We start from the raw sequence: 23,253 nt of genomic DNA, 5'->3' as shown, positions 1-23,253 counted from the left end.
ATGAACACAAAATATTCCTTTTAGTTTATCATGAAAAACAGAAGACTTTACATTTATCACCAGGTTTTTATAACAGAAAAAACAGTTTATTAATTGTAAAAAGTACATTTATCATAATATAATTTTCTAGGAATGTATGTCTTACTCAGTGGATAATATATCTAATGATATAAGATAAAAAAAAAAAATATATGAGAAATATATTTTTTTCACAATATAGAACTAGTAGTGTATGAATTTAAAACATTGTTTATATCTTTGTTGATAGTTTGCTTGTAGTCGACAAACTGCTAGTATCTCGGTGGTGGATAGCTTCCTTGAGGTGGTGGATAGTTTGGTTGAGGCGGCGGATACGCTGGTGGTTGATTATACATTCCGCCTCCTGGCTGAGGATACTGACCATACATCATTGGTGGTTGAGCTGAAATGACAATAACATCGAAATATATCCATTATAAACTGTTTTTTACTACTCAATCGTAAAGCTTTCCTTTAAAAAGCTTGATGTCTTCTTGCTAATTAAGCTTGAAAATGGCTATTATATTTTCTGTACAAGTTTTTTCTCTATAAGTTGATGCTTAAACACTTGAAAAGAATGAGCTTTTTAAACCGTCTACGTCTTCACACATTATTCTTATTTCAAAAGAACTTGAAGATATAATGTTTTTTTTCCCTTCATCCTTTTTTTTTAGCATAAAAGTTGTTTATTTACTTGATAAAAATTAGGGAGTGTTTATGACCAGCCCAGTACAAAGAAAGTTATCAATTCAATAACATAATTAAAGTATCGTCTCAAATATGTATGTAATATTTGCCTCTGACGGTACATCGGACGTCAATGAACAATTTTGTATATTTTTTTTTTATTTGTTCGATGGTATCGATGGTCACAATATTTAAAATTTCTAAACCAAAATAAAAAAAATAGCACATGGACTTTTCCTTAATGGTATTTGATACTGTAACTCACTACCAGTGGACTAAAAAACAAGTGAAAAATTGAAGGAACAAATTCATTTGCAGAAGCCGAGACAAATAAATAATATTGTAGATCGTTTAGGTTTTTGGGTTGGTTTTTTTTGCGTCGACTTTTTTGCGTGATTCGATGACCAATTGGACAGGTCACTGTGTATAATAATTGCTGAATGGGACAATGAACCCGCAAAAAAAATGTATCATATTGTTTAACTAAATGAAATTGAATTACAAATAAATATTGATACCTACAAACAAACATAACTATGAATTAGACAATTTTCAAGGAACGAAGACTATGCACATGCTAGATATTCAGGGTTTTGATCATTACAGATACAAATATCCGTGTAATTGAGAATTATTTTTATTACCTTTTTTTCATTTTAAACTGTGTATGACACTAAGCAAGAGATCGAAGCTTATTAACATTTTTTAACATGTCAATGATTGGTGTGTTGTTAAAAGGTTGACACGTATGCTTAGCCAATTTAATGATTAAGAAAAAAAGAAATCTTGGTTAAGCATGTCCATTCTTGTGATATGTTTATTAAAGATAAGAAAAGATAATAACCTAATAAAAGTGAGAATGGAAATAGGGATATTTGTCAAAGAGACAACAACAAGACTAAAAGGCAGACATCTGCCGAAGGCCATCAATGGATCTTCAGTGCAGTGAGAAACTCCCGCACCCGAGACCTGTTTTCCATACCAACCATATATGCAGATCTTCAAAAATAATTTATTTTTTTTGTGAACAAGAACATGCATCAAAACCAGAAATTATCCTGATTTTTTCATATTCTCTGTTATTCAGATTACCTTGTTGTTGCTGCTGTTGTGTTATAACAGTTGTTCCCCCAGTGTGAGGGGTACGAATAGTTGTTATCCTTGTTCTGTTGTGGTTTTTACAGATAGCAATAATTACAACAATGATAACTATAAAAATTATAGTTCCTACTACCGCCCCGGCTATGGTACCACTGAAACGGTAAATATAAAGTATCAATAAATAATGTATATCAAATATATAAGCAAAGTTTAAAGATCCAGATAAAGGATTGTTTATGATCAGCATACCTGTCTAGTACAAAGAATGTTATATTTATTTATCACGAACATAGTTATATTATCGTCCGGAAATCTATCCAATGTTTGCCTCTGGACGTAAATTAGAAATCAATCAACCATTTTCTCTAGAATGGTCAGTTTGACATAATGTGACCGTGACGTCACCGACGTTTTTTTCATGATTTACTCCGGTTAAAAATGGAAAAAAGAATTAGATTATAAGAAATGACTGTAGTATTTTTTTGCCTATTCAAAATAACATATGAAAAAAAATTGGTGCACATTTTAAATAACCCACTACGCGGGTTATGCAGTGTGCACCAATTTTTTTTATCTTATCTTTCATAGACAGAAAAAATATTAGTCATGCTTAATAAAAACAAAACAACAAACAAAATCATTGATGTGATATCCCAAATAAACAAGGTAAATGTAGTCATAGCAGTATTCACCATTAACATGTTCGACAATTTTGAATCTCGGTCACGAAGTTTTGTTGTTGACAAAGACATTTCAGTAAATTCCTGTAGAATTCCTGTGAAACGAATGTTACATACCCACTTGTTGTACTATCACATTCATAGTAATAACCATAGTAGGATGAATAATAGTAGTAACAGTATTCGCCATAAACTTCCAAAACTGAAAAAATACCAAATCTTTATCTATTTCTAATTGAAAAATATTGAAGGAGGAACATATATAAATATACAAAAGTATTTTAACATTGATGAAACGCAATATACATCTATATAGATTTTCGGTTGCACATATAATAGAAAAAGGCAGCTGCTTTTTTTTCACGTGTTCCGTCAATTGATAGCGTTTGATTTTGTCACTGTTTATGGACTTCCCATCTCTGCAGAGACATTCTAGATAGAAGATGGAAATTGCAATAGACATGTAGATAAAAAAAATTCATTTACTGGTTTTATGCGTTGTTTCTAATGTGTAAATACTCGTCTCTGATAATTCTACATGAATGGTTTTTACATGTGTGTAATTTGATTTAATCAGTGATAGCACTACAGCACTGCAATCATTTCATGAAAAATATACCGTCGGCCAAGAACAACTTACCAGACTGCAGAATTGCTCCCGATATAGTTTTATACGATTTCTACGTAATATATATGCAATAACTAGTTATGGATCAGGGGCCTTGTTTTCGAAAGTAGCTTATGAATACGACATGTCTTATGGTGGTCTTAGGACGTGTCATAGTCGTAAGATCTGTTTTCGAAAGTTACGATTTGACATCACTTCTGTCGTGATTTGAGAACCCTCGCGACATGACTTATGATGATCTTATGATTATCAACTATTTTTTAATTAAATTTTCATGTATAATGTCATGTTAATTGCAATAAAAATATTTGCTGTTTTTCTTATTAAGATAAATCAAGGATTTGTATAGTCTTACTATACAAATCCTTGGCTAAATAGTAAATATTTTATTTTTCTCAACAACTTAAATTAAAACTTTAATCTCCTGCGACATACACTTTGGAATAATTTTCTAATTCATGGTTTTGTATAATAAATATACATTTTATTTCTTTCCTAGTAAAGTACTATATTAACGTATTTGCACGGGCATTTTGTTAAGCGGGTACTTGATAATCTTAAAAGTATTCACAATTAAAAACAATGCATGTATGATAACACATGAATGCGAAGTTCAATATTTATTATATATTACAAACTAAATTTAAACAAATTATCAAACCATATTTAATTCCTTTTTGTATGAAATTTCATGTTCAATAGAATGGAAAAAAAAATATTCTTAAATACAAAGAATGGTAATAATTAATATGATCATACTTTCATTTTTACATTTATTTTCATCATTTTGTAATCATTATCTAAAATGATAGAATATAATGTTCACTTATGACAGTCATAAGATCATCATAGCTATGACTATCTTACGATAGCTTTGATTGACATCATATTACATATCATATGATAGTCATAAGATGATAATAAAATATGTCCTAAGATATATCGTATGGCATATCTTATGATACGATCGAAAACCATGCCCCAGAAGCGAATGTGAATATTCAACCCTTTGTCTCGGTCAACATAATTTTTAGCGAACCCTTGGCTAAATAGTAAATATTTTATTTTTCTCAACAACTTAAATTAAAACTTTAATCTCCTGCGACATACACTTTGGAATAATTTTCTAATTCATGGTTTTGTATAATAAATATACATATTATTTCTTTCCTAGTAAAGTACTATATTAACGTATTTGCACGGGCATTTTGTTAAGCGGGTACTTGATAATCTTAAAAGTATTCACAATTAAAAACAATGCATGTATGATAACACATGAATGCGAAGTTCAATATTTATTATATATTACAAACTAAATTTAAACAAATTATCAAACCATATTTAATTCCTTTTTGTATGAAATTTCATGTTCAATAGAATGGAAAAAAAATATTCTTAAATACAAAGAATGGTAATAATTAATATGATCATACTTTCATTTTTACATTTATTTTCATCATTTTGTAATCATTATCTAAAATGATAGAATATAATGTTCACTTATGACAGTCATAAGATCATCATAGCTATGACTATCTTACGATAGCTTTGATTGACATCATATTACATATCATATGATAGTCATAAGAAGATAATAAAATATGTCCTAAGATACATCGTATGGCATATCTTATGATACGATCGAAAACCATGCCCCAGAAGCGAATGTGAATATTCAACCCTTTGTCTCGGTCAACATAATTTTTAGCGAACCCTACATTGTTTTCTTATTTTTAAGTTTTTCTCTTCCTGAATCTGCATGCACATTTTGCCGCCTGATATTAATCAAACAACATATTTGCTGGATATGATATAAAATTTGATTAAGTAAACTTTTGAATCAAATTTATATTACTTATTTTTGAAATAGAAAATAACATGAGTTTATTTTCTACAGCAATCATGTTATAATGTCTTTAGATTAGAATCAACGTTTTAAATTATATACACATGGAAAAAAAAGTATTGCACCACCGAATTGAAACTCAAATTTAAAAATTTATATTGTTTAGTGATATTATTTATTAAAATAGAACTAGTTAAACATTAATCAAATCTCACGTAAGTTTAATCAATAAATGTTGACTCGATAAGTTCTAATTTGCACATGCAACTACTGTACCCGGAAACAATCAAACAGATGTTTTTATCCTCATTGTTTTCCACACTTTAAATAACAAAGTTTGTAAAGTTATGTGATTGACACCATGTTATGGGTTCTCCACAACTCTCAACTGCAGCAAGATGGCAGATTATCAGCATCAGAGCTGCAGGTTTATCGGTGCGACAAATTGCACGTATTGTTGATCATCATCTGCTTTCCACTGTAAGTCGTTTTATGATTGGAAATCAGGCAACACATGATGTTAAAGTTCTTCCGAGATCAGGAAGACCCTCTATAACACCAGCTAGGGAAACCAAGCCGTAGAAAGGTTGGTAACGAAAAAACCTTTGCAAACAGTGCAATCCTAGTGGTTGCCTTGCAGGAGACTTTAAACAAGAACTGTTTGAAATCGACTTATAACTACTGCTTGAGAAGACCAATTCGGGGGCTTTTGCTTACGAACATAAAGTGGCCCATATCAAATGATGAAGAGGTCACCAAATTTAGAAATAAAGCATCTGGGGGAGGATATTTTGGTCCAATGAAAGTCGGTTTATCTTCCTTGGCCTGACAGATGCCCGGATTTGAACCATATTGAGCATATATGGGACACTATTGGACGTAAAGTGCGGGAAAGGACACCACCTGTTCAAACACTTCTTGAAATAAACAATGCCCTTCATCAGGAATGGTTGCGGTTACCTCATCAACAAATTCGTCGATTGGTGGCAGACATGAGAGTACGTTAAGAGGCGGTTATCCGTGTGCATGGAGGTTGCACCAAATGTTGATTCTTTGGCGTATAACCATGATGTGAACAATTATCTTACGATTTATTTTAAAATGTCTGACATTGTAAAGTTCGGTTACAGAAAAATTGTAAAATGGATTTTTTGGTACAAAATTTACTTCATTTTGTCATCAAAATTGTGGTTAATTAAAACATATTTTTCATACATTTTTTTTAATTCACTTTACTGCCAATGTTATCATAAACAATGTCTCAATATTATTATACAAATATTTTATCAAATTCTATCCCAAAAAGGAGGCTGCTTTTCCAAGGTTTAAAAAATCAAGGTGTTGCAATACTTTTTTCCATGAGTATATTTAATATGTATGATACTTTATTCAAAATGCAACTTAAAAGATAACTTTAAATATTGGACAGATCAGACAAAGATGGACCTTATTCTTTACACAGACATACTATTATCATATATTGAGAACGAATATCAATGTGAGATAGCACAATAATAAATATGTATAACGCTGGACATGACATGTTATATATAATATAAACGCGATTGATGTAATACATCAAGAATTTCATGTCGCAAGTTTTTTCATAGTAAGTTAGTCCACAATTCTGAAAAAGAAATCTGATGAAATGTTTACAAGAATTAAGCGTATATACTTAACACTTAAGCAACACGACGGGTGCCACATGTGGAGCAGGATCTGCTTACCCTTCCGGAGCACCTGAGATCACCCCTAGTTTTTGGTGGGGTTCGTGTTGTTTATTCTTTAGATTTCTATGTTGTGTCGTGTGTACTATTGTTTTTCTGTTTGTCTTTTTTATTTTTAGCCATGGCGTTGTCAGTTTGTTTTAGATTTATGAGTTTGACTGTCCCTTTGGTATCTTTCGTCCCTCTTTTAACAGGTATAAACCTTATGTCTGGTGGAATTACTGACACACTGTTGGTAAAACAAAATTATAAGATGATTTTAAAACGACTGTTAGTAGAAAAACAAAAGTGCGCCATTAAAATAAGGTTTTACATTTAACTCAAACTGTTTCATATATATATATATAATATATATATATAAGTACGTCTGAGTCAGTGACAACTCTACAACAGATGTATCCATCGGATCGCCATCAATGATGGTGATACATGGCTGTGTACATAATGTATATACAACTCGTCTAAACATCAACCCAACAATGTTAGATCTGTAAATTTGCTTTCGCAAATTTTTGGTTTTTCCCTCGCCGGGATTCGAACCCATGTAACTGTGATATCGTGACACCAAATCGCCTACATTGCAGCCGTCCCGCTAGACCACACGACCACCTGGGCTCTCAATAAAAGAGCTTTCGCTGGCCATGTGTTACCTTTCCACGTCAGTTTTAATCTAGCGGCGTACTACAGTACATGATATATAAGGCATGAAGATGTTATTGTTACAGATCAGCTAAATTATCTATAGTAAAGGATCCTACAAATTAATGTAATATACAGTCACAGAAAATAATTATATTTATAAGTACGTCTGAGTCAGTGACAACTCTACAACAGATGTATCCATCGGATCGCCATCAATGATGGTGATACATGGCTGTGTACATAATGTATATACAACTCGTCTAAACATCAACCCAACAATGTTAGATCTGTAAATTTGCTTTCGCAAATTTTTGGTTTTTCCCTCGCCGGGATTCGAACCCATGCTACTGTGATATCGTGACACCAAATCGCCTGCACTGCAGCCGTCCCGCTAGACCACACGACCACCTGGGCTCTCAATAAAAGAGCTTTCGCTGGCCATGTGTTACCTTTCCACGTCAGTTTTAATCTAGCGGCGTACTACAGTACATGATATATAAGGCATGAAGATGTTATTGTTACAGATCAGCTAAATTATCTATAGTAAAGGATCCTATATATATAATGTTCATGCTTTTGTTTTTATGTTATATATACCTTACTAATAAATGGTTATTGATTATTCGATGCATCAGTTATTGAACACTTACCGCTGAATATCAAATTCAGAAGAGCAGAGTACAAAATACGGCGTAGAAGATCCATATTTTCTCTCTTTTACTTTAGACTGAATTTAAATTGCAATTAACTTCTAAATAATTATAGTTTGTGTAATTTTGTCAAGTTCTTTAAAAACTGAGTATAGATAATATCAAATATCACAAAAGGTTTATTGAACTTTAAGTTTGTATATGCGTAACATATATATGAAAGTATTCTCATATAGGAAAGTTTCCTTAAATGATATATAGATATAGAAATGCCCAGTGACCCCCCTTATATTATTAAACATTGTGCTTGTTGTATTCTTGTACTTGTCTTAATAAATATTTTTTAGTTTGGTTTGGTTGTTTTTTTTTTTTTTATATAACATTGTGTCTTAATTAATCATATTGAATCACTTGTAATCATTTGTATGTAATTAATGTTGATTGTTCTGCTCCTTGTGGGCGCTTTGATTAGCAATAAAATATATATATTTGAATTTATACAAACACTCATTAAAAACATCTGATATGTTTAAGTGAATTAATACCCTTAAATCGCTTGCTTAGACACATATTTCACTTTAAAATAATGCAAATACGCATTACTATTTTTTCTTTTTTAAAGATTGCTTTTAAAAAAAAAACTTGGACCTGAGTCGGAGCGAAATAGTTGTTATCGTATTTTTTATATAACCATGATGTGAACACTCATCTTACGATTTATTTTTGAAATGTCTGACATTGTAAAGTTCGGTTACAGAAAAACTGTAAAATGGATTTTTTTGTACAAAATTTACTTCATTTTGTCATCAAAATTGTGGTTTATAAAAACATATTTTTCATACATTTTTTTTAATTCACTTTACTGCCAATGTTATCACAAACAATGTCTCAATATTATTATACAAATATTTTATCAAATTTTATCCCAAAAAGGAGGCTGCTTTTCCAAGGTTTAAAAAATCAAGGTGTTGCAATACTTTTTTCCATAAGTATATTTAAAATGTATGATACTTTATTCAAAATGCAACTTAAAAGATAACTTTTAATATTGGACAGATCAGACAAAGATGGACCTTATTCCATACACAGACATACTATTATCATATAGCGAGAACGAATATCAATGTGAGATAGCACAATAATAAATATGTATAACGCTGGACATGACATGTTATATATAATATAAACGCGATTGATGTAATACATCAAGAATTTCATATCACAAGTTTTTTCATAGTAAGTTAGTTCACAATTCTGTAAAAGAAATCTGATGAAATGTTTACAAGAATTAAGCGTATATACGCAACAGGTATAAACCATATGTCTGGTGGAATTACTGACACACTGTTGGTAAAACAAAATTATAAGATGATTTTAAAACGACTGTTAGTAGAAAAACAAAAGTGCGCCATTAAAATAAGGTATAAGGTTTTACATTTAACTCAAACTGTCTCATATATATATATATATATATATATATATATATATGTTCATGCTTTTGTTTTTATGTTATATATACATTACTAATAAATGGTTATTTATTATTCGATGCATCAGTTATTGAACACTTACCGCCGAATATCAAATTCAGAAGAGCAGAGTACAAAATACGGCGTAGAAGATCCATATTTTCTCTCTTTTACTTTAGTCTGAATTTAAATAGCAATTAACTTCTAAATAATTATAGTTTGTGTAATTTTGTCAAATTCTTTAAAAACTGACTATAGATAAAATCAAATATCACAAAAGGTTTATTGAACTTTAAGTTTGTATGTGCGTAACATATACAAACACTCATTAAAAATATCTGATATGTTTTAGTGAATTAATACCCTTGAATCGCTTGCTTAGACACATATTTCACTTTAAAAGAATGCAAATACGCATTATTATTTTTCTTTTTGAAAGATTGCTTTAAAAAAAACCTTGGACCTGAGTCGGAGCGAAATATTTGTTATCGTATTTTTTATATGTTCACACCAATGTTGAAACATATGGTTTTCGAATACGGAAAACAAACATCGGTGCACTGAGCAAATCATTACCATCTCGCCGACAAACGGAAGTATTTTATTGAATTAATTCGGAGATGTCTAAGGGTAACGAAAAGTACCCTTATATCACACTTAGATGCCAGAGTTAGATTTCACATTTTATCTGTAACGAAAGTACGTGGACTCATTTCATAAAAATAAACATATACCCTATTTCCCTTTTCAATTTATATACTTTAAAGATGACAATTTAATTTTTGCTGACTGTATCAGATGGAATGGTTAAGTACCTAATCAAAGAAGCTACTATATTTAAAATGAGGTTTAATCCACCATTTTCTATATCAGAAAATGATGGTACCAATTCAGGAACATGGCAGTTGTCATCCATTCGTTTGATGTGTTTGAGTTTTTGATTTTCCCATTTGATTAGAGACTTTTCGTGTTTTCCTCAGAGTTCGGTATTTTTGGGATTTTACTTTTTAATAAGCTTAACACGATCAATTCATAGCTTAGTTTGCGTTCTTTACATGACAATGATTTTACAAGATTTATTGTGAATAGTTGAGTATCAATTTTCGTTTGCATGCTGACCAAGGTAAACACTAAATGTATATCCGGTTTTGGCCAACCAATCGAATAAAATACAACACATATAATTTGTCCTCAAGCCAGGAAAAATTACCTGGATGGTCAACATTTTCAGTGCTTTTTTCAATTTCATTTTTGATTTCCTTCTTTTGCGATACATGTATTTGATTGCTCAAAACGATGGCATCTCATTAATCTGAAATATAAAGTAACTATTCGTCGAACTCTATTAAGGTCGAATAAATATTAAAATTTCCTTCCTGAGGACATTTTTGAAGTCACAGAGTGTTAATAAACTCATCACAGATACATCAAAGATACCTTTAAGCTATCATGAAAATCAAAATTTCAATTTTTGTTTTACAGTTATTATATCAGCAGGTTTTAATTAAAGAAAAAAACAATTCATTATATATTCTTTTTAGGCATGTATGTCTCAATCAGTTGATAATACAATTAAGGATATAAGATAACAAATTACATGGAATATATATTTTTTTCACTATATACAACTGTTTGTATTTTGGTTGATAGTTTGCTTGTAGTTGACAAACTGCTAGTATTTCGGTGGTGGATAGTTTCCTTGTGGCGGTGGATAGTTTGGTTGAGGCGGCGGATACGCTGGTGGTTGATTATACATAACGCCGCCTGGTTGCGGATACTGACCATACATCATTGGTGGTGGAGCTGAAATGACAAAAAAAATTAGATAAATCCATTATATACTGGGTTTTTTACTACTCAATCGTCCAGCGTTCGTCGTAAAGCTCATTAAGCTTTAAAAATGGTCAGTTCAATTTTTGTACGAGATTTCTTTGAATGCTCAAAGACTCGAAAGGGATTATTATTTTAAACTGCCTACAGTTTTCACAATATTCTCATTTCTGTATAGATTCGAAAGTGCACTTTTTCTCTCGATCCAGTTTTTCCCAGCATAAATGTAGTTTAATTCACTTGATCACTATGAAGGAATGTTTATGACCAGCGTGTCAGCCTAGTATATAAATTCTCAATAGCATAATTATATTATCGTCTCTAATACATGTATATATGTAATATCTTAATTGATCATCGATGTGATTTTATAGCTTGTAAACTTGAAAATTTTAGCACATTGAATTTTCTGTAGTGGTACTTGATACGTTTACTCACTGCCATTGTAAAACATGTGTTTTCAGAATTCAATTTGTAGACTTTTGTAAATGAACAAAACACAAAATATGTTACACAATAACAACACAAGGAAAGATTGAAAAACAAATTAATTTGCAGATGACTAGACAAACAAATTATAACGTATATATCGGGGTTTATTTGGGTTTTTTTGGGTTTTTTTTTTTGCGTCGGCTTTTTTTCTGTCGATGTGATGACCAGTGGTTCAGGTTAAAATTTCACTGTGTATTAAATAACTGAATGGGACAACTCACACAAACAAAACGTGTACCGTATTGTTAAAAACTTGACTTACACACAGGTAATGGAGTACAAAATAAATATGAGTACTAGAAAGATCTACAAAAACCAGGGTCGTAACTACATTGAGGCAATTGAGGCAAATGCCTCATGCTGGAAATTTCAAAAACAAACAAAAAAATATTTATATGAAATTGATTTATACGACGAGAGTCTAGACTTTTGTTTCTTTATTGTGCTACTATTGTGACTATAGACTAAGTGTTAGTTTTGAAATTTAATATGTAGATGATATTCAGATCTGGTCATTTTCTTTTCAACTTGAGTTTTCTTATATTGAAGGACCTCTTGTCTCATTTTAAAAACTACATTAAATTGTAATAATTTAATATTTTAAACCAACTCTGATTCGCTGTTGTTCTGATGCGATTTTAAGCAAGAACCAAGCAATCAATCAATCATTCTTAATGTCTAACGCTTCGGTTGTCTAATATTCCTTTGATCACTGTATATATATGACAGGTCATAAATTGTTATAATGTTGATGATATTGATTTTAATAATTATAGTTTGGCAATGTATGGAATATTTGTTAATGCATGTGATATAAGACAATAATTACCGGGGCTTGCGCAGGTCCAGATTTTAATATTTCATCTCCTTGCAAATTTTTTAAAACGGTTTGAAATCAGCAAAGTGTTTTTGAACATGTCATTGCAAAATTGGCTGAAGACTGGTTCTTTGAAAAGAAAAGAAGTCAATGGTAAGTATAGGAGTCCCACACCGGCCTGTTCGAATTTATCCTCAATTTTTTCCAGCGGCAGTCCAAATTTCCCCGACAATCATTCCAACAACCCAAATGGCCTTTATTATGACAAGACCTAACTATGCATATATTATAAACTTGTTCTCGTCATGAATATGCATGAAATATTTGCCACTGGACGTTAAGCAACCAACAATACAATCAATCAATCCCTGTCCCTATAATTGGAATGAATCAACAACCTCAGTCCTGCATCAATTTTTAGTGAACAAAATAAAATTGGTTACAGTCTGCATTGGTTTTTGAAATTAACGGGTGTCGGCAGTACAAAACGTTCTTTCTACGCGTTTATTTAAAAATAAACCAATCCAGAGAATAATTTTTAAAACAAGCATTTCTGATATACCGCCCAATTTTCATCTGGCCCAATATCCCTTTGAACTATCATTTAGTGACGACAAAAACCTTGATGTATAGTAACTTGACGCTTGCTTGTGTAAGCATCGCATTAATAATAAAAAATAATCGAAACACCATAGTCGGAGTTGCCAGTTATGACAGTGCTTACGTTTGTTTGAATAAAAAAATGGGTGTTATGTCAAAGAGATAGAAAACAATGCAAACACTGGTTGTTGTCGTTAAATATATTCGAGTTCCGACTCTGGCGTATATAGACTAATGAAATTTCAAAAGTGGACGGGGTGTGAATTAAAAACAAATCTTGATCGACCGTGCCTGCTCGTATCTTAGTTGAGTAAGAGATGCATTTCGTCTTTTAGCATACACACATCTAAAAAAAAGTGTGCGTGTCTCAATCATACGGTACATTTATTCTATCTAGGCATAACTCACATATAGAAATACATTTTTATGTGCAGGAAAGATATAATTTTAACTTATATTGTTTCACGTTGTGTAAATGTGAATTCTTTTGCAGATTCATCCGACTCCTCTCCGAAAATTGTGGCATTGGGAACAATTCAGGACGAGTATCCACCCCCTGGTCTATCAACATCTGAAATTTCTTCCCAGGAATTGACCGAAATTAGTTCAAGCAACACTTGTTTGGTAAAATGTACTGTGACAAATGAAAGTAAATCGTCAGATTCTATGAAGAATTCAAGTAAATCGTCTGATTCTCTCGACCCAACACATTTTAAGCATAAACTGACAGATGCAGATAAACTAGTCTTCCTTTCTTCTAAAACTGATACAAAACCTGTGAAATACTATCCTCAAAAAGGAGGGAGACGCTATTTACCTTCATGGGAGTCTCAATATACTTGGCTCCGATACTCATAATCGGAAGATGCCGCATATTGTGAATGTTGCATGATATTTTCTGATAATGCTTCGTTATTTGCTAAGAAAGGATTCAGTGATTGGAAGAACGCAGTAGGCGTAAAACGCTCTTCTCTGAAAATTCACGAGGAAAGTGATGCTCACATTTATGCCGCCGAAGCAGCAAAAGATTTCATTGCAATTTGTCAGGGAAGTAAACCGGACATTTACTATTCGCTCAGCAAAAGTTATGAGAATAGGGTTGCTAAAAACAGGGCGATATTGATTTCTATCATAGACATAATTGTTGTTCTTGGTCAACGAAATATTGCTTTACGGGGTAATTGGGACAGGGAATTAAAAAAAGAGGACGGAAATTTCCAATTTTTCATCGATTGGAAATCAACATATGATCTTACTTTGAAAGAGCTTCTTGAGACGGCAAGTAGATCATTGCGTTATTTATCACCCGAAGTGCAAAATGAACTTATTCAATGCTGTGAGTTAGAAATTAGAGAACGCCTGATAGATAATTGCAAGAAAAGTAAATTCTTCGCGGTGTGTGCTGATGAAACAACAGACGTGTCCGTTAAAGAGCAATTATCAATATGCGTGCGGTACGTAGTTTCCGACACTAACGATATCCGTGAAGACTTCTTAGGCTTTGTTGAGCCAGGTCAAGTTGATGCTGAACATATATCTAAAGCAATTTTTGAGAATTTACAGAATTGGGGATTGAACTTGGTTAATCTTCGCGGACAAGGTTACGACGGTGCCAGTGTAATGAGTGGTGTAGTTTCTGGTGTTCAACAACGTATAAAAGAGCAATGTCCGAACGCGCCCTATGTTCACTGTAAATCGCATAATTTAAATTTAGTAGTCACAGATAGCTGCAAAAATGTCAGACAGGTCCGAAATCTGATGGCATCCGTTGGCCAAATGACTTGGTTTCTATGTGCATCTTACAAACGGAAAGAAATTCTGAAGTCTTTTACTGGAGATAAAGACTTGTTAAATGAGCTCCTCGAAGGTGTAGACAGTGACGGTGATAATATAGATGTATCACTACTGAAAAAAGGTGGGGATTAATCTGTTGCCAAACTTTGTGAAACCAGATGGACCGCCGGAGTTGATGCCGTATCTTCACTAATGGCACAGTATCAGTCGGTGCATTCCGCCATAAGCAAAATTGAAACCGTAAGTTCGGCAGATGCCAGAACAAATGCAGCTGGATTCAGGAGACTTCTTGAAGATTCTGAATTTATTATAGCAATAGTTGTTGCTCAGTTTGTGTTGAGCCTTCTTAAACCTTTAACACTTTTTTTGCAGAAAACTGACTGCAATATGGTGACCGCTTTCGATGAGGCTAACGGTTTAATACAAATACTTGGGGAAAAACGCAATGATGAACAATTTAATCAGTTGTTCAGTAGAGCTAAAAGAATTGCTGATAGGCTAGAGGTAGATTTAAGACCGAAGCGACGTGTTGGGCGTCAGGTTCATCGAGAAAATGCAGCTTTAGAAAGTGACCCAACGTCTCATTGGCGCATTAACCTTTTCTTTCCGTTCATTGACCATGTCATATCGGAATTACAACGAAGATTTCCAAACGATTTAAAAACTCAAATGATGAGATATTATCTTATACCAAAGCATCTGCACAGCTTGACCCCTGACATCATTACAAAAATTTGCGACGCATTTGAAGCAGATTTGTCAAACAAGAACGATTTTATTGCTGAAGTGGAAAGATGGAGGATCAGGGTTGATGTGCATTCTGCTGGAGAGTGCGTTAGTTTGAAAGATTCGCTTAAACTAGCTGATTTTGACTTATATCCGAACATTCACACAGTCTTCAAGCTGTTGTTGGTTCTTCCTGTAACATCTGTGTGTTGCGAAAGATCATTTTCAGCATTGCGTAGACTCAAGACTTGGGAAAGATCTACGATGACGGGTGAACGGTTGTGTGGTTTAACAATGCTGCATGTTCACCGTTGTCCAGACATTTTGAGACAAAATGTTTTGAGAAGATACAATGCTTCTGGGCACAGAAAAATTGGTTGTTTCTTTATGGGGGATTAAACATAATATTAAAGAATACAAAACAACTGGCTCTCTTTTTTATATGTAAAAGTTAAACTAGATAGAAGACATGGGTTAGATCAGAGTGATATCACCAATCTACCAGTATCATATTTTTTGAAGAAATGTATTGCCAAATGACCTTTTACATTGAAAGGTTAAACTTGCATTTAGTGGTGTTCAGACCCTTAAGGCTTGAATAGAAAAATAAAGGAATACTGAACCGGAGTAGGATTTAGTCGTACACAAAGTACTAAATACATAAAAATCAATGGTCAGGGTATTTATTTTGGTTTTTCTTCTTGATAGTCGCTATAGGGTCTTCAACAATGAAAGAATCATTATGACAAGTTCAAGATAATCCCTTGTGTCAACTTAAGAGGTACCTGAAGTTTCTTTTGATAAAGTCTCTAAGTCCTTAAATGTCCCAAAAAATAGCTAAATATTAATTGCATTTCAGAGTAAGATAAGAGTCCGGGAAATGCTCAGAATGCAGGATTTTGCGTAATTTTTTCAGAGCTTCTGGGGGCCTTGAGCGGCCCCCAGACCCCTCGCCGAAATTTTTTCGCCTCGCTTCGTTCGGCGAAGACATTTTGCCTCATTTTTAAACGAGGCTAGTTACGGCCCTGAAAACAATACACATATGTTGGAGAATTTCCAAGGACTAAAGACTATGCACATGCTAACAAATTTAAGGTTTTGATTGATTATTACCGGATAAACAAATATCCCTACATTTTTTTTCACTTTATGTACAATGTACGGGTTATGACACCGATTAACAGATCGTAGCTTATTAACAATGCATACCATGTCACTGATTGCTGTGTTGTAAAAAGAGGGACATTAATGATTAGGGGGAAAAAAGAGATCTTTATTATGTAGGTCCATTCTTTTCATCTGTTGAACAACAGAAACGATTCGATAATTAACACAATGTATGTAACTTTCAGACAACGATCAATGCTGGTATTGGCAGGGAAATTTGCAAGGCCAAATGTTCGCTTTTCACTAACAGCCGCGAATAAAGCGTTTATTAAACACACGTGAAAAACACGATATACGGTACTCGAGATGGGAATAAATAATAACCTTAACATTTTTTCATACCAAACATACATGCAGATCTCTAAAAATAATTTATGTTGGGTTTTTTTGTGAACAAGAATTTGCATCGAAGTAAAATCCGATTTTTTAAAATATAAATGAAAATCAAGTAATACTTCTCTGTTATCACGATTACCTTGCTGTTGTTGCTGTTGTTGTGTGATAACAGTAGTTCCTCCAGTGTGAGGGGTACGAATAGTTGTCACCCTTGTTCTATTTTGGTTTTTACACACAGCAATAATGACAGCAATGATGACTATAAAAATGATAGTTCCTATTACCGCCCCGGCTATGGAACCACTGAAAACGGTAAGTAAAAAGTATCAATACATAAATGAATATAAGAAGTATATGTAAATCACACATATATATTAACACACTATACTGATCCAGATGAAGGATTGTACATGTATATCAATAGCGTATCAATCTTCTACAAAGAACATTATATATCTTCTTATGAACGCTAATCAAAAATCCAGTAACTATTTTCTCTGTAATGGTCAATTTGTCTTAAGTTATGTAAGATTTCTAAAAACAAGCTTAGTGAATGAACAAAATTACGGTCTCGAAGAAAATATATTCAAAAGCTTATGTTATCATAATTGATATCTAAAATTGCATGGGTTTCACACATTTAAGAAAAAAATTAAAATGTGTATCAAATGAGGTATAACAAAAAGTACAGTTATCACATATTTCAGAAAAACTCCCAACCACCTGCCCTTTAATTGTTCAACTCATGCAATGATTAAGGCTACAGATTCAGAGACTATTTTTAATTTTAGTTTATTCTCAGATGATAAACTTTTAATTTTTAATTAAAAAAAAAAAAAAAAATTATGTGATATCACAATTATAAAAAAAAGTAAATGGAGACATAGCAGTATTCACCATTTACATGTTCGATAATTTTGAATCTCGGTCACGAAGTTTTGTTATTGACAAATAGATTTCTGTAAATTCCTGTAGAATTCCTGTAAAATGAATGTTACATACCCACTTACTGTACTGTCACATTCGTAGTAATAATAACCATAGTAGGATGTACGGACGTAGTAACAGTATTCACCATAAACTTCCAAAACTGAAAAATATTAAATCTTTATCTATTTCAGGTTGACACATATTGAAGTTCGCCAAACAAAATGTAGTATTTGTTTATTCACAATCTAATTTATGTATTCTACTTTTGGAAATAAGTGTAGGAAAAGACGTAGTGACAGTATAAATCATACTCTTCAAAACTGAAAAATATCAAATCTTTATCTATGTCAGATTGATAGATATAAATTGTTATAATTGTTTATACATAATTCGGATTATTTATTTTTTTACAAAAAGAAGTATTTAAATCATGACACAGCGTATCATACTTCTATGTAGAAGGCTTACATAGTCTCCGTCTGTTGTCCAATACAATTAACTTTAATTTGATAAAATACTGTTTTAACTAAACTAACTTCTATTTAGCTTTTTGGTTCTACATATTATATTAAGTTTTCCACTTGTTTCTTCAATTGATATCGTTTGGTTTTGTCAGTTTTTATGGACTGTACATTTTAGAATATTTGAGTACTTGCGACAGTAAAACTACTGATGGACGTCCGCAAAGCTTCAACTACAATACAGTTATCTCTATTCTAATGCAAACAGTTATCTCTATTCTAATATAATACAGTTATCTCTATTCTAATGCAAACAGTTATCTCTATTCTAATGCAAACAGTTATCTCTATTCTAATTATTCTAATGCAAACAGTTATCTCTATTCTAATGCAAACAGTTATCTCTATTCTAATGCAAACAGTTATCTCTATTCTAATGCAAACAGTTATCTCTATTCTAATGCAAACAGTTATCTCTATTCTAATGCAAACAGTTATCTCTATTCTAATGCAAAACAAGTTCATAATTAAATTTCAATCATTATTTCAGTTTAAAATCTTCTTTAAAGAAAATTCCGCGAAAAGATGTTATCGTCTTTGGTCCCTACACTAGGTGACGTCATAGGTATGCTTCCGGTGTCAAACATAAACAGTGGGCGTTTTCTGGCTTCTGTTCCGCTTCAAAATGTAATAAAATTTGATAAAAAGAAGATTCTTAGGTGCAACATGTGAGTTTTATGGCTTATTTTTGTAGAAATTACATGTCAATACATTAAGCAATTCAAAATGTCGGCTTCCTTAGTTACAGACAAGGAGATAAAGAATTTTACGCTAACTGTCATCCAATCAGAACCATTGATACAAAATAATTGCAATAGAATATCGAATATTTGTTATACTGTTGTATTGATATAGTTGTGGGGACGGAAACATTATCACACACAAACACACACGCACACTGTCTTGTTTACATATTTCTTATATATAGATTTGCGTCAAAGAGATATATATTGGTGTTTAATACTCTAAGTAATATCTAATAATGTCATAACCTACAATGACATTACCAAAGATGATTTTAAAACTATTGATACATAAAATTGAGAATGGAAATGGGGAATGTGTTAAAGAGACAACAACTCGACCATAGAACAGACAACAGCAGAAGGTCACCAACAGGTCTTCAATGCAGCGCGAAATTCCCGCACCGGAGGCGTCCTTCAGCTGTAATCATGTTACTAATATATATATATTGTTATCATAATTATGTGATGATAGATTAATTCATTGAATAAAAAAAATATTTAAGTTGTTTCCTAGTCCCATCTGACTTTCCTCTAAAACATAATTACTATAGTTTCATGAAAAATAGATCATTGGCAGAGAACAACATACAGAATTGTAGAATTGCTCCTGATTGATTTTACACTGCATTGCGAGGGGACATGGAATTTCTAGGCGTACGTCCGTGTGTCTGTTCGTCAGTCCGATCTTGTTAGCGTCTCAAAGGTTGCCAGATTTTTATAAAACTTATTATATAGCTAAACCTCTAACTTGTATAACAGTCGCATTACATACCGTTATATTGACAACATTTTTTGAACAAACAAACATACATAATAGGTAAAAATGTCAAAAAGAGGGGAACAGCAGTCAACATTGTGTTATAGTCTTGATCACTATAAAAACAAACAAAATACATAATTTAGCAAATCTTACACTTTTTCATTAAATTCTCGTTTTGAAAATGAATGATGCTTTTGCCGCTAGATATTAATAAAACAACCATTTTGTTGGACATAATATTAAATTTGATCAAATTCAAATTTTGAAATCAAAATTAACTACTTGTTTTTGCAATAGAAAATAGCAAAAAAATCTTAGTGAAACCATGTAACGTTAAAGGGGACTAGCTACGAGATATATAAAAAATTTAAAGTAAGATTTTTTTTGTTAAATCAATAATGAAAGTGAAATAGTGAAATAATAATTCGCTTTTAGCAGCCAAAATAGTTCAATTTTATCAAATTAAGCGAAGACACATTGATATTTGCTAATTCACTTGCAAGTGAATCTGTCGACCTCATTAAATTCGTATTCATGTGAACTTCAGTTTAACCCCTAGCTGGAGATTGACAACGCATGCATTGTACGTGTACTGGTTATTTTTAAAGAAAAAGAATGTCAACAATGAAAGTGAAACTACGGTAAACCATTCGATTACTTATTCGATCCATATAAAATCATTCTTATACGGTTAAAAACAATGAGAAACATATATGTTTAATCTATAAAATAAAATCAAACAGACCTATACAAATGTAATTGCACGTGTTGGTTTAATCTATTCATATCTTTCTTATGTTTACATCGCTTATATGGTCATTTGAGGTCAAATCGATAGTTAATTAGATGGCGTCTGGACTAAAATTCGCACGAAACGAACCTACATATTCTCTACCCCATGCTCTGTAAACTGTTTCTTTTGGACTTTTGGTAGTTTTGATAAATGTTTTACATTGTTATAAATCAAATATGAGAATTTGAAACAAATCTGTGACCATGAATTTGACAGCCAGTGCCCCTTTAAAAGATTTGAAACTAGGTTTTATATTATATTTAAAATGTATGATACTTTTATAGGATAATTTTAAATGATTGACATATCAGAAATACATGGACCATGTACAATATAAAGACACAATTCTAATATATATTGAGATCAGCACAATATTACGTATAACACTGAGAATGACATACTATATATGATATTAACATGACTAATGTCACAAATTATTTTGGAGTGAGTTACGCCACACGTCTGTAAGAGAAATCTGATTATATTTCACATGAGTTTGGCGTAAATACTCAAAATTGATAAATTATATGTCTTGTGAAATTACTGACACACTGCTGGTGAAATTTGTGAGATTTTTTTAACACGATCGTAAGAAGCAAAAAAAAAGGGCGGTTTTACTTATTATATATATTTTCATTTTCTAGTTATGTAATAGATTACTAATAAAAAAAAGTTATTGAACAGTTATTGAACACTTACCGCTGAGTATCGAATTCAGAAAAACAGAGTACAAAATACGGCGTAGAAGATCCATATTATTTCTCTTTTACTTCTTTATTAAAACTGAATTGAACATAACTTCTAGTTAATTTATAATCAAATATAACAAAAGGTTTATTGAACTTTAAGTTTTTATATGCGCAACAGTATATAAACAATCTTAAAAGAAATATAATATGTTTAAGTAAATGAATACCCTTGGATCACGTGCTTCGCCAAATATTTCACTTTAACAGAATGCAAAAAACACATTATTATTTTTCTATTGAAAAAATGCTGAAATTCTTCTTGTTACTTCGATTTGAGTCAGACCGAAATAATTTTGATCATATAAAGAAAAAACACATCAATCCGACAAACGGAGGCATTTTATTGAATTGATTAAATCGCGTGTCTGGCACAAATATACAATTTCAATCCAGGTATCCAGAGTTTATTTACAGTTTTGAACCGTCAAATATTTTGCCCGCGAGCACTACTTAGGAGACAAAATGTCGATGTGCGCATTTGTTGCAATACGATTGGTACTGTTAATATTACAAAAAGGTATACATTAAGTTTTTTAATTGTCTTTTCGGTCGGATTTGATTTTTCGAACCTTTTGACTTAACTTTCACCTACACATTTTTCAAACATAAGTCTTCTTATTTGGTAGGATAGGCCTTCGAAAATTCGCATTGCAATTTTTTGTTGTACTCTGTTTCAAGCCTTTGTTATGATCAAATATAAAGGTATTAGAAAGATCTACTTAAACTGTGATGGTAGGATTAAAGCTGTAAATTGGATCATGAACGACATCAATGTTAGTTTGGGAAATAATCTGAAGGTTTTATGTATGACTCAGAGTTTATATCAAAACTAAGTAAAGATCCGTCTAAATTTCAGTTACTAGAGACATGAAATGATGATTTATTTACTTTAGATAATTATTAAAGGCAACAGTAGTATACCGCTGTTTAAAAGTCATAAAACCATTGACAAAAAACGGATCCAGGTTACAATCTAAAACCGAGGGAACACATCAACTATAAGAGGAAATCAACGAAACAACAGAAACATTGAAGTGCAACAAAAACCAAACGAGAGTGCAACAAACATAGAAACGAACTATAAGATAACTCCTGCCATTTTCCTGACTTTATACAAGACATTTGAAGAAAAATGATGGGTTTAACCTGGTTTTGTGGTTAGCCAAACCCCATTATTTTATGGAAATTTTAAATATTCCACTAAGATGATAACATTTCATGACAGGAAAAAAGTACAAAGAACATTCAGGAAATACATAAATAAACAATACAACAGTACATTTCGACATGTTTACAACAGAATAACAACGTACAATAATTAAGGACAGTACACAAAAACAGCATGATAGAATTATGGATTGACCGTCACAAGAATCTAGCAAAGCCAAAAAAGTAACGTTAAATATAAATTACAAAAGAAAATAGATATCAATCAAGATTAGGTTTGTAATTATGATATTTGCTGTTTTTTTATAATCACCACCAGTTTTTGGTGGGGTTCATGTTGCTCAGGAGCCTGTTATTCAGTGGTTGTCGTTTGTTTA

The 23,253-nt window shown here is 31.9% G+C and overlaps 4 protein-coding genes across 4 annotated transcripts; 2 read left to right on the top strand and 2 right to left on the bottom strand.

Moving 5' to 3' along the window:
• Positions 1-273: 273 nt before the first annotated feature.
• Positions 274-8,102, bottom strand: LOC139507046 (protein shisa-5-like). The gene is made up of 4 exons (XM_071295628.1): positions 7,980-8,102; positions 2,604-2,688; positions 1,798-1,958; positions 274-421 (listed from the first exon to the last, which is right to left on the bottom strand). The coding sequence occupies exons 1-4, from the start codon at positions 8,032-8,034 to the stop codon at positions 291-293; spliced, it is 432 nt and encodes a 143-aa protein (XP_071151729.1). The 5' UTR covers positions 8,035-8,102; the 3' UTR covers positions 274-290.
• Positions 8,103-10,916: 2,814 nt separating this feature from the next.
• LOC139507045 (protein shisa-5-like) lies at positions 10,917-21,784 on the bottom strand. The gene is made up of 4 exons (XM_071295627.1): positions 21,660-21,784; positions 18,213-18,300; positions 17,350-17,513; positions 10,917-11,251 (listed from the first exon to the last, which is right to left on the bottom strand). The coding sequence occupies exons 1-4, from the start codon at positions 21,712-21,714 to the stop codon at positions 11,121-11,123; spliced, it is 438 nt and encodes a 145-aa protein (XP_071151728.1). The 5' UTR covers positions 21,715-21,784; the 3' UTR covers positions 10,917-11,120.
• On the top strand, positions 13,087-16,129 carry LOC139507043 (zinc finger MYM-type protein 1-like). Its single transcript, XM_071295625.1, has one exon. The coding sequence runs from the start codon at positions 14,076-14,078 to the stop codon at positions 15,111-15,113; it is 1,038 nt and encodes a 345-aa protein (XP_071151726.1). The 5' UTR covers positions 13,087-14,075; the 3' UTR covers positions 15,114-16,129.
• LOC139507044 (52 kDa repressor of the inhibitor of the protein kinase-like) lies at positions 15,174-16,129 on the top strand. Its single transcript, XM_071295626.1, has one exon. The coding sequence runs from the start codon at positions 15,174-15,176 to the stop codon at positions 16,104-16,106; it is 933 nt and encodes a 310-aa protein (XP_071151727.1). The 3' UTR covers positions 16,107-16,129.
• Positions 21,785-23,253: the final 1,469 nt, after the last annotated feature.

The sequence above is a fragment of the Mytilus edulis genome, unplaced genomic scaffold (genome assembly GCF_963676685.1).
Source record: "Mytilus edulis unplaced genomic scaffold, xbMytEdul2.2 SCAFFOLD_710, whole genome shotgun sequence".
NCBI lineage: Eukaryota > Metazoa > Mollusca > Bivalvia > Mytilida > Mytilidae > Mytilus > Mytilus edulis.
This window is presented reverse-complemented; position numbering and strand designations above follow the sequence as displayed.

Coding starts and splice junctions, on each gene's coding strand:
- LOC139507046 (XM_071295628.1), bottom strand. CDS start 8,034: ATGGATCTTCTACGCCGTATTTTGTACTCTGCTCTTCTGAATTTGATA. Junction 2,689..7,979: donor TCTGAATTTGATATTCAGCG/GTAAGTGTTCAA, acceptor GTATTTTTTCAG/TTTTGGAAGTTTATGGCGAA. Junction 422..1,797: donor ACAACAGCAGCAACAACAAG/GTAATCTGAATA, acceptor TTGTCATTTCAG/CTCAACCACCAATGATGTAT.
- LOC139507044 (XM_071295626.1), top strand. CDS start 15,174: ATGGCACAGTATCAGTCGGTGCATTCCGCCATAAGCAAAATTGAAACC.
- LOC139507043 (XM_071295625.1), top strand. CDS start 14,076: ATGATATTTTCTGATAATGCTTCGTTATTTGCTAAGAAAGGATTCAGT.
- LOC139507045 (XM_071295627.1), bottom strand. CDS start 21,714: ATGGATCTTCTACGCCGTATTTTGTACTCTGTTTTTCTGAATTCGATA. Junction 18,301..21,659: donor TCTGAATTCGATACTCAGCG/GTAAGTGTTCAA, acceptor AATATTTTTCAG/TTTTGGAAGTTTATGGTGAA. Junction 17,514..18,212: donor TGTGACAGTACAGTAAGTGG/GTATGTAACATT, acceptor TACCGTTTTCAG/TGGTTCCATAGCCGGGGCGG.